The 12,395-nt window shown below is 38.4% G+C and overlaps 1 protein-coding gene across 1 annotated transcript in view; it reads left to right on the forward strand.

Annotated features, from left to right (window-relative positions):
- The window catches only part of LOC137588772 (ras-related protein Rab-26), a 69,459-nt gene that overhangs the window by 16,836 nt on the left and 40,228 nt on the right, over window positions 1–12,395 (forward strand). Inside the window, exons 3-4 of the mRNA XM_068306042.1 lie at window positions 9,714–9,755; window positions 10,702–10,768. Coding sequence (XP_068162143.1) covers window positions 9,714–9,755; window positions 10,702–10,768 — 109 coding nt within the window. The remainder of the gene's footprint in view (window positions 1–9,713; window positions 9,756–10,701; window positions 10,769–12,395) is intronic.

Here is a 12,395-nt window from a genome sequence, read left to right on the forward strand (position 1 = left end):
TTTTATTGTCAGATGCGGGGTTTGAGCTATTCTGTGGGAATCCGCCGCACCGTGACTGGAGAGGACGGGTCGCGTTCAGAATTTAACACAACTTGTTTTGCTTGAGTGAAGCAGAACGCGTGTTTACCTGGTTTAGTTGTGTTTTAATGGGCAGAAGAAGAGGTGTGATCAATGGGGCACTGAATCCAACCTGAATCTGATTGGTCTCTGAACCCCCTGTGTCGTCTCCTTTTTCTTTTAACTTTATTTATTTTATTTATTTTTAACGTAGCCTCAGACATGTCTTGTATCTGCAGTGATGCAGCATTTACTCCATGTTGGGGAGAAGCACATAGGGCTTTTTCTTTTTATTTCATTTAATCTAAAAATATTATTTATTTTTAGTTCATTAGACTTTTTATTATTGACTATATGCTTGAAAAAGGCACAATTGGCAAAATATAAGTAATTATAGTGTATTTCCCAAAGGTACAAAACCAAAAGCAAACCAACCCATCAAGATGTCACTGGTTTTAACTAGTTTGGATTAACCTTCATCTTGAGTAAAAAACATTGACCCACATTTATTTTAATAACACATTGCCCACATGGTTAGCTTTGTCCCATTAATCCTGCATATTTTCAGTCTCTCAACTGGAGAACAGGACATTTTGTAAGGCTCTACAGAATTTAAATTTCATGTTTTATTTAACTCTCTGGACATATTGGTTAAACTCCACAGGATTTAAAAAAAAAAAAAGTTCCAGGATTATTTTGCACAAGTCAGATCCCAAATTTCACGTTTGTCAGAGTGTGTAAAGTTTTCTAGTGTACATACAGTTTCATACGTCATTGAACATTTCATCACCTCAGAGAATAACAAATGTCCTTTATAAAAAACACAGCTGCCTTTGTTCCTTCACAGCCCTTATCTGTCTTTCTGTCTGAACAGGGATTAATTCTCTGCCTCAGTCTGCAGAGAAAGAGCTGGAGGCCAAATCCCCACCAGCTTTACCTGTGATAATGTTTCACACCTGTTCAAAAGCAGCACTTTAAATATTTCCACAAGAGAAACAGGAAGGACAGAGTGTCACCGTGTGTCCTAAATAAAATAAAACAGAACTGAACTGTAAACCAAAAATTATGATTTTCTTTTTTTTTTAAACTGTGCTCAATAATTTCTCTGAGCTTTAAAGACAAAACACAAATGGAGTTGAATGGAACAAAGTTTTTGCTTCTCTTTCAATTTAAACCAAAATATAACACAACTTTAAATGTTTGGACTGATGATGAAACCACGTAAAAATCATCATCATCGTAGTCATGGTTATCATCATCATCATCATCATTGTATTCACAACATTTGTAATGATCCATCTAATATTTGATGCAGAAGCTGGGGTCATTGGTAGAGTGGCTGCCCACTAAGGTTAGAGGTTCTAATCCCATTCCATCCCAGTAGTGTCCCAATTCCACGCCCTTTGGCAAACTTCCAGTGTATCACACTGGTGCATGGATGTCAGGTTGTAGATGAAGACAGGCTCTCAGCTGACCTACGCGGTTACATAAAGACTCATTTGCTTCGGAAGAAAGTTCCTAAAGTGTTGTGAATGATCGTATTTACTATTTAAATAAACTTGCGTTTCTAAATGTGCTTTTCTAATTTCTTCTTCAATACTTAGGTAGCAAAGCAGACCAGACTGCACCGTCTGCTTTATTCACATCTTTTCCTCCATTTTTTAACTTGGACAACTCAGCAAATGCAGAGTAATATTCAGTGGAAGCTTTATGAAGTACCTTTGTGGTAGATCTGCTTCCACTCATAATTAGGGTGGCGTATATCGCTGTGTTAGAAACCTGGGGCTCATTGAGGACGTTTTGTTCTATTCGTGAAGTAGTCCCTTCATTAAATCTCTTTCTGTGCAGCCTGCTAGAACCAGTGGTTTTTGACAGAGGTAAAAAGTGCATGTTTTTGCCCCAGTGCTTTATTTGAACCCACGGCCAGAGAGAGAAAATTACTTTCTTTCATTCTCTTTTATTTCTGAGATTTGGGTTTCAGTAACCTCTGGGGAACATCTGTCATTGTCAAATAGGTGCCGACTATAGTTTCTGTTTAGCTGTTGTTGAATCTCTCTCCATTTAACTTAAGCCGTCTTTTACCCGAGGGTTCATTTCCTCCTGAAATCTCAAAGAGCCAGTATATACCTCAATAATTACCTCTCATTATGTCAGCATTAATCAGAAAGTATTGTGGTTTGGACGGTTGATGCATGTGCATGTTTGCAGCGAAACCTTTTGGAGAGCGAGCTGGCTTCAGTGGAAGCCAGGAGAAACAGAACAGCAGCTGAAAGCCAGATGCTGTCAGCTTTATTTGTGTCTATGAACTCATTTTGATCTGCTACCAGAGAAGCATCTGACTGTTGTTTCTCCACACAATATAAAGTTCACACCAACCTTCTTCCCTTTTCTTGAATAAACTGGCTAAAAAAACCCTCAGAAAACTGCTTTGATACTAATTTAAGATGATGAAGATGATGGAATATGATAATATAGAGTATGATATAGAGGATGATATAGAAGATAGAGGATGACAATGATAGATGATGATGGTAATTTATTGAGAATGGTAATGATAGAGGGTGGTGTTAATGATTTAAGGGTGATGTAGATGATAGTGAGAATGATAGAAAGTGATGATAATGATAGACAATGAATGATGATGATGATGATGATGATGATGATGATGATGATGATGATGATGATGATAGAGGATTTAGGATTTTTATGAGGATGATGTTGAAGATGACAACAAAAACTACTGATTTACATGTGTTTTTATATTTTACACCCAGTTTTTATCAGTACTAATAGTGTGGAGTTAATTTATCCAAAACAAAGAAATAATGCATTAGAGGGAAAAGCAGAACAAACATGGCAAAATGGAATTAAAACACGACATAAACTTTAACCTTAAAATTCATTTTCCATCACGGATTGGTAGTTCCTCAGGGCAAATGGATGCCGTGTGTATTCTTCAGCACAACACACACTCTTGGCTACCTCTCAGTAGCTGTTTAGCATCTGTGTGAACATCCTCCATATGGTAGCTGCAATAAAAAAACATGTTATGGGCATGAAGGTAGCTCCTCCATTAGAGTGTGGCAGCCATTGATTTTGTTTTGCAGCACACTCAGTGCATTCTGGGTATCGAGCGACCACTTTGAACTGCAATGGGGTTGGTAATTTTTTTAAAAAAGGGTCTCAGGTATTTCCAAGAAAGGACGCAAGGAAGATGTAGATGAAACCTACATGTTGGTCCTGATGCTGAAGTGTGAGTGAGGCAATAGTGATGAAACAAATGTAAAACAGACACGTGAAACCAGTGTCAAGAGTGTCCCTCAGCAGGATGTTGATTGTTTTCATCTGTTTTGACTCATTGATATTCAAAGTCAGGTCTGATCAGACCGACGGGCCGATTGATGGATGAGGACTGCGATGGTTAAAGCTGCTGTTTGAATATTAATGGTTATTTGTCATAGCTTAGCCACGTGTGTAAGTGCTTCTGGGTAATTTCTGACCCTGGATAGGACTCTGTGTGTGTGTGTGTGTGTGTGTTTTATGTCACATGTTCTTTTTTCGCGGTTGGTCCTGGAATGCATTAACCGCTGGTAACGAGAGATTACTGTACTCAGTGTGTGTGTTTGTTGATCCTCATTTGATCCTGTTTAGATTCATGTTTGTTTGTGTTGTTTGTGGTGTGTGTGTGTGTGTGTGTGTGTGTGTGTGTGTGTGTGTGTGTGTGTGTGTGTGTGTGTGTGTGTGTGTGTGTGTGTGTGTGTGTCCACGCTGCACCACATTGTCAGCTGTCACGACACATTCTATAATCGACCACTTCTTCACTGCTCATCAAACAAGACCAACCCCTGACACGGTGATGTAGAGTTGTGTTGGCGCTAACATTGATCTCCACAGCTTGTTGCTCCATTTGTGTTCAGGATGATGCACCAAGAGGAAAAGCGCTCTGCTGACATTATATTTAACAACATCATGCAACGTATAGACGTTTGCTAAGTGACCGAAAATGTAATTTAGGTTCATTTTCAACTTTTAGTTTTTATTTTAATTTTTATTTATTTACTTCTTTTTTTTTATTTTGTATGTGAATATCTCTTTACTGTATTTTTATCTAGAGTGATCATGATTCATCAATATTTCAATACAATATAATAAAACAGGTGGATGAGTGTTAGGTTGAAGTTGTTTAAATTGGTTATTTATCATTCTGTGCTTAAGATGAAGGTGTTTTATGATTAGTTTGGGGTTGTTTATGACAATATATTCAGTTTAATTCAGGTCAATTCAATTTCATTTGTGTGGTGCCAGATCGTAACAAGTACAGTAATGTCAAAGAACCTCACAGGTAGAAAATATCTACTTTAGTAGAACTCGACTTCTCCCATATTAGCAAGCACTTCGACCACAAAGGCCAGAAAAATGTCTTTTTAACAGGCAGAAACCTGGAGTGGACGTCTAGATGCATTAACCGGTTGGGTGGAGAAAGAGGAAGAGAGAGAACGAGTGAGTCTGTAACAGAGAGAAAGAAACAGATAGAAAGACAGACAATAACAGAGAGGGTGAGACGGAGCCAAGGACAGAGACAACAATAGAGCTGGAGAAAGACAGAACAGAATACAGTTATTCATCTATGCGGTGGTTCATACAATGAGGAGGAAGCTGCTGATGAAGCTACAGATTAAAGAGCTGCTATACAGGAAACACTGAAACTACAGATGCCTAATGGAGGGCAGAACATAGCCCAAAGCGTCACGCTGCCTCTGCTGGCATGTGTTCTTCCCATAGTGCATCCTGGTGTTGTATGTTTGCTAGGTAACCTGGCTGGCGTCTCATCTGAGGTGTACCCCACCCCTTAACCCCTGGCTGGCTGGTACAGCCTTCAGCAGACGCGTGAACACCGAGGCGGATAAGAGGCTGTCGACGAGAGTCACAGCGTTAGACATCCTCTGGCCAGGACTCGTCAAACCTTAAATCCTAATGCTTTCCTGCATCAAGTTTGAGAATCAATAGTCCAGATGCTGCCTCATGTGTCACACCCACTAACAGGCACCTCGGCAAAGAGATTATCACTGTTATTCACCCTTCAGGAGTCATAATGCAGTGACAGATCGGTGTATATGAGTGCGTATTTTATTTTTCTGCTGTGGCTAGTTTACGCGTACTATGCTGTTATCGGTTCAATTAATAGTACTTTTGATTGTACAGTTTTTAACTAACATAAAATGGTAAATTATTAGGTACAAAATAAATATAGTGATTTGAGAAGATCATTCTGAATTAACTATAAATTAGTGTAAAGTAAAACACAATTTCAAGTACAGTGAAGCTTATTCACGCTTCAAAATGCACGGCTTCACTACATCACAGATTTTAGTCGGTAGTCACGTGATACTGTACGCACATGCTATTGGCTGACATCATCCTGCTTTCTGAGACTGACGGTACCTCCTCTAACTTTTCTTTAATACAAATGTGTTTTATACAGTCCATAATAGTGTGGGAAAAGGTAATACAGATATACGGTGGTTTAATATCAGTATGGGGAGGGTTCATCAATGTTTAAATTACAGTAAATAATGAAAGAAATAGTTTGTAGCTATATTGGTGAATTTTGTTTTTCATGGGTGGTCCTGGAACGCATTTACCGCGAGTCACAATTCCACTTAAATCAAACTAAAATTAAATAGCAGTCAGTTTCTACTAGAAACTTTGAACGGCACATATTGAAGCCAAATAAGCCTCAACCCGAATGAATTCTAATGGGTTATGCTAAATAGTTATTTTTATTCTAATAGTGTGGTGTTACCCACAGCAGTGTACTCTGATTTGGACTCAGTTCAAGCTGCCTGTCGACCGGATCACAGGAAGCTGTTTGTCTTTTCTGTTTTTCAGTCTGACCAGAAGGCTCCCCGTTGGACTGCTGTGAATGCTTTTCCAAAACTTTACCTCAGAGACTCTAGTTTTTGCTGTAACAGATGGATTTTTAAGTTTTCTATGAAAGTAAAACATGCTTTGTAATCACATAATAAACTTTCACAGTGAACTTTTAATGTTTTCTCAAAGGTCTTGCATCAGGTCTTTACTTTCATTCCTTTTTAAAATTGCCATAGTCTTGTGGCTCTGGAAGAGAATAATACAATATGACTGAAATGAGGGTAGAAAAGGGGTTATGTTTAAGGCACATAATGACCTGCATTTCTGTCATTTTTTAGGAGGTTTGATAATTGTACCATGCCAGCAATATTTGTAAGTATTCTATAGCTGTTAGAAGCTTGAATTATCCATACTTTCTGTGCTAAAGCAGGTTCCCTCTTCTGTACCTTGTACAAAAGTCGTAAACAAGAAAGTGATCCACAGTTTGACAAAGTTGTGACTGTCTGAGGCTCACATATCCCAGGAATTATACGCTCTTATCTCTGCCGGTACATTACCTCTTGACTCCAACACCTCTGGAGCTCAGCATGGATAAATCATGTTCTACATTAATAATATGCTTGGAATAATTTTGATTTCCGCTGCCTGAAAAATGCAGACGGATCTTTGCTTCGTGTGCAGGTTTGTGTCTACATGTGATTGGTTCACGTGTCTCTCCTCATGTGTCATACAGACAAAGACAATGATGCCCAGTTCCTGTTGTTTCAATTTAACAATAAACTAGATATGAGAAAAGAGATTTCAATTATTCGTTCCTATTGTCAATGCCATTGTTATTCAGATTATTATTTGGTAGAGATTATATTTCTTGAGTCATAAAAATGATAACTATCACCTTCAATCACAGGCATAAGGTTGCATATAATGACTGGTGTGGGTGATCTACTGTGTCAGGGGTTGTGCTAAGGTCCAATAGCAGCACGAAAATAATCTTGCGTGAGTCCAAATTGTACCTTAGATCGATGTCATTAAGAATATCAGCATATAAAAAGCTCTTCACCAGAAGAGGCTTCATCTTTGCCATTTTAAAGGCAGCAGGAAAGACTCCTGTCTGAAAAGAGCAATTCGTAATGTTTAAAAGCTCAATCTCAAATGATCCATAAAATGTTTTTGAAAATTGTTACAGGAATTGGGTGTAAAAGTCAGGTAGTATTTTTTTCTTGGGAGAAAGCTAGACATTTCTGCAGGATGGTGGTGCAGACTTACACACAGGGCTGTTAACAGCTTTACTCCAGACTAACGTTAATCATTAGTAACACTGTCACTGTCCTGCACCAGCTTTCAATCAGGCCTTCCATCCATCTGACAGTAAAACAGTAATTTCCGTTGTAGTTTGCAGAAAAATTGACATAAAACACCTGTTTCAACAAGCCTCCAGTGACTCCAGTAGCCCCGAGTGGATACTGATAATGGTCTAAAGCCCTGAGACCTGTGAGTCTGAGCAGCTGAATAGATTGCTGATGCTTTTTTTGTGGCGTTGCATTCAGCAGTAAATAGATATGGAAAGGCTGCACCTGCAAATTCCACCCCATGTGGTATTTAATTCTAATTTCAGCTTAAAGGTTGATTTCTGCCTAACTTGACTAAAATAGACAAGGTTACCGTTTCCCTCTTCGGCTCACGTTATAACCCTTGAATGAACACAAACATCCATCAGTGTCTGGACTGCAGCAGATCGACCCTCTACTGGCACCGACCAATCATTTAACCACTGATCTGTAGTATATACTGTACAAAAATTACCAGAAAAAACATCAAATTGTGTTCATTGTAGTGGGTCGACAGAGAGAAATAATTGCATTCTTATAGTAGTCAATATACTGCGGATTATATTTACTGCACGTATGGATTTTAAAATGTTTTTTTCTGGTTACTGATAAGTGGAAGTGGCTTGGAGAGAACAGATAATGTAAGCCAATGCTGATGGGATGCAGGCTTTCACTGTGGCAGATCAACCAACCACAACAAGAAAAGCGATGGTATGGGCATAACTTGTAACCTTATGATCTAGCAAATTACGTAATGATTTTCTCCTTATTCTTGGAGATGAATAGTGATTACCAGTAAAAAAAAAAAAATCAAGTTAAAAGAATACAGTTGAACATGTTATGACTGATAAACTTTTTTTTTTTTCGCAGAGCTGTGAGCTTCAGTCAGATCCAACACACCAGGTCCAATGATGATAAACGATATTATTCCATAAAAAAGTCACAAATGATTATTTATTGAGGTGGATGAGTAGATTTTGGTGTCCTGCATTTGGCAGTAAAAATGATTGCAGCTATTTATTATGTTTTAAAGTCATTTAGACGCACAACTCTCCCGTCTTTTTTCTATCTGTTGGTCTGACACATGGATGAAATCTTCATGGTACATTCAGGTACACCTACTAATCTAAAAAAAAAAAAAAAAAAAAGATGTTGAGTTACATTTTAAATGCAAACTGTGAACAAACCACATAAATGAATTTCAAATTGCATGAATATGCGGTGGGAAATTGCACGGATGCAGCTTTTTCCAACCCCTGTCAAGAAATCTAAATTTAGATTTGCACAGCCAATGCAATGCCTCATGCCTCAACTTTAAAGCTCAAACTGAAGATGTGAGACTCGTAACTGTGATGACTCGCTCCCAACTTTTTTCCAATTTACCTGAAAAGTACAATTTTCAATTTCTTCCTCACTCTTGCTGTGACTAGTTATGACTGCTGTGGTGCTATTGAATCACTTTTTGCTTAAAGGTTTTAGTGAATGGTCAATTTAGTCCGAACTGATTCAGCTCATGAAGTATGAGAGCCGCCTGGAGTCATCATCGTTTGTTCTCGGAGTCTGTTACTGACTGAACCTTGTGTGCAGACTTAACAATTACATCCTGACATCATGGAGGCAGATATACGCATCCAGACAAGCATATTTTTAAAGCACTCAGTAACTGCACAGCAATAGCGTCCCAGGAAGACAGTGATGTGTGTTCAACGTCTTACATTTCTATAGAGGTTAGTAAAGTTTATTCAATGTACAAGAAGGAAATCTGCCTCCTTGCAGCTTTTTGTTTGTCTGTCTGTGAACTGCATCACACAGACTTGCTGGATTCTTTTTTTCTGGTTGTAAATTTAGTTTTATCACATCCCCTGTGATAATAAATGACAAAGATGTGATAATCATTGATTGAAGAATTTTGAAATAATGCAATAGTTGTTGTCAGTTTAAAAAAAAAATCTCGACTGCCAATTATTTTCCAACTGACAGATATTGTAGATTTGTTGAAAAAATTGTGTGTGTGTTTGTGTGTGTGTGTGTCTGTACGTGCGTGTGTGTTTGTGTGTGTGTGTGTGTGTGTGTGTGTGTGTGTGCACAAAACTGCTTGGCAGCCGTAGTTTTGGTAAATGATGCAACTCCCTGAAACAACAAAAAAAACTTCGTCATAACAGGAGGTTTGTTCACATTGACTCAGAAGATTATACAAAAATGATCTGGTTATATGAAAACCTCACCGTAACGTAACGGTCCAAACTCCTCTGAGGCCGCTGGGCTCCTGGAGCTTTTGGATCAAACTATTCCACCCCCAAAACAACCCTCAAAAGGGTCAACTAATGGGTGTTCGATGTTCCTTTAATGCTTATAATTACCGTTTTTGTGTTGTTGTTGTTTTTTTTAGACTTTTTCTCTTGCATTTCTTTTTCTGTCGGCAGATTTACAGTTATCTTCACTGCTTTTGTCTTTCAGAATAAAGTAATGAGCATCGATGCTGTGAAGGTGAAGCTGCAGGTGAGAACACAACGGATTCTGTCTTTAATTTTGAAACCAATTAAAATGAAGAGTCTGCTTTAATTTCTGTCAAAGTACAGTCACATAGACATTTTCCTGAATAATTAATCACCAGCATCTGTTTTCCGTGGCGTAAAATCCTCTCAAAGGCTCCATTTCTTACACTGGGAGGTTGAAGAAGCCAATGTGATGACTTTAATGACTTAATGAAGCTCTCGTTAATCTCCATCGGTCAATTATCCTGCTGCTCTGCTTGACTGGAGACACTAAACTAGAAGACGTTCCATCAGATTATCAAGTCTGGAAGTAATCAGCAAAAAACAGACAGAGATGTAGATAAAAGCCTCGCCATTCAAAAAAATACATCAATCGAATCTGTTGGGTTTTTTATACCTCAGTAAGAAAAGCGACTTGTTTCTCTCTTCTTTAATGGATTTGTGTTTATCGGGATCTTTCAGCTGGTTTTCCTGTAAATAGTTCAATGAATCCTGTGTGTAGATTTCACTCATTTAAGAGCTTGAAGGCAGAAGAGATAAATAATCTTATTACATAACAATTTGTGATGTTCTGCTCCCATTCTGACAAACTTTAAAATAATGTGTCGCGAATGTCGGAGTTGTTACTGGAAAGTAATTAGAATACATTATTCAACTTTAAAAGCAATGCTTTATGAGGCGGCTGCATGGTGCAACGATGTTGGACGGGTACTCAGAAGTTTTTAGTTCAAATATCACATAATGTCAGAGAAGTTAAAAATACACTCACATAAAAAAACAAAAAAGGTTTGAGTCACAGATCTTAAAACTTTTGATGTTGGGAGGAACTGTCATGATGTTTTTTTGTGACTGCTGGTTCTTAAAGGCACTCAATACACCAAGTATAGTAATGATGATGATGATGATGATGATGATGATGATGATGATGTGTTCTTGTTGTTTCCTTGTAGATTTGGGACACGGCTGGACAGGAGCGTTTCAGGAGCGTGACACACGCTTACTACCGTGACGCTAACGGTACGATTCCCCTCTGTTTTCCTCTTTGAGCTACTCCTGACGTCAACAAAGGCCTCAGACTGATGTTGCGTTGATTTGTTCCGTCGAAATCTGTCGTCACTCAGTTCCAGTGCTTTTCTACTGGGGAACTAGAAAATATGAATGAAGCTCTGGGAAGTGCAGCTAACCTGAAAGCAGCTGACTGCTGGGTGGAAAGAAGGGGTCTGCCTTTCCCACAGTGGGGGGATTGGACAGGTATCAGTTATTCCTGTGTGTGTGTGTGTGTGTGTGTGTGTGTGTGTGTGTGTGTGTGTGTGTGTGTGTGTGTGTGTGTGTGTGTGTGTGTGTGTGTGTGTGTGTGTGTGTGTGTGTGTGTGTGAGAGAGAGAGAGAGAGACATAAGACAAAACTTCACCGTATAAAAACTAAAAAATTTGCAGATGTATATAACATCAATTTAAGACAGTCAACACAGAAATACTCATTATAAAGATTTTCATACCCGTACAAAACATTAGCATTAGTCCATATGCTATGTTGTGAGTTAGAGATATTTCTTTGGAGCTGCTCATTATTGCTGAAGTTTTCTGCACAACTCCATCACCATCTGCTTTTTGTTTCCTTTTTTCCCCGTCTGCATGTATTCTCATACAACTGTTTATGAGATCAATGCTCATTTTGGTCTTGCAACAAACTCTTGAATCTATTTTATTACGTGCATGTGACCATCACCGGTCCTCTCTGGGAACTAAATTGTCAATCTTTATTAGAATTTTCTATTGTGAGCCAGAGAGGGAAGTGCTGCACCTTGCACATGGCCATCTGCTAAAGTTAGGCATTTAAAACTTTAGAAATAATTTCAGCACATAGAGAGCTAAATTAATTGTTGTAAAAGGAAACTGTCATGACACCACAGCAAGTTACAGAAAACCATAAGCGTAGACTGTCGTTTTCTCCTCTGAACACATAAAGAAAGGCTGGTGAATGAACTGAGCTCTGAGAACTTCTCATTGACATACTCTTCCTCAGAACAGTTAATTTGACTAAACTTTTTTTCCCAAATTAAATACATTGACTGCAGCAAAGGTGATGCAAAGCAGCATGGATGACTAGACGGCAGGAAAACAGGACATCTCCATATTGCCTCACTCTAATAAGGTTTCACACACAGGACTTGAAGTGTCAGTAGCTAATTTCAAGATGCTCAGAATTGAAGCAGCTCCAGGATGGAAACATCACCTGGGAACTCTGAGTTTCTACATACAAAAATTGACTCCAATGTATAAGTGAGATGTTGGGTAATTTCACCAGATTACATGAACTAGAGTGTACAAAGGGTGCAGGTCAATCAGTAAATAAATAAAGTCATGAGGACACCTTGTACATTCATAACCAAGTTTTATGGTTTGGATGTTCTGTTTGGAACGAGCAGACTGATATCGCCATCCCAAGAGATGGACATTTTGGCTCCAAACTCGCAGTAATTACTGAGAGTCAATTGCAGATCAATAACTGTTAAATAATGTTTAAAAGTAATAACATTGGCATCAATAACAAAGCCATCGATATTTTTTAAAAATTCAGCTTTGGCCCCAAGTTCAGCTGTTATTAAGCCCATAATGAGAGAGCAAGAACATCCAGACAATCAG

Source organism: Antennarius striatus, chromosome 21, assembly GCF_040054535.1.
Source record: "Antennarius striatus isolate MH-2024 chromosome 21, ASM4005453v1, whole genome shotgun sequence".
Lineage (NCBI taxonomy): Eukaryota > Metazoa > Chordata > Actinopteri > Lophiiformes > Antennariidae > Antennarius > Antennarius striatus.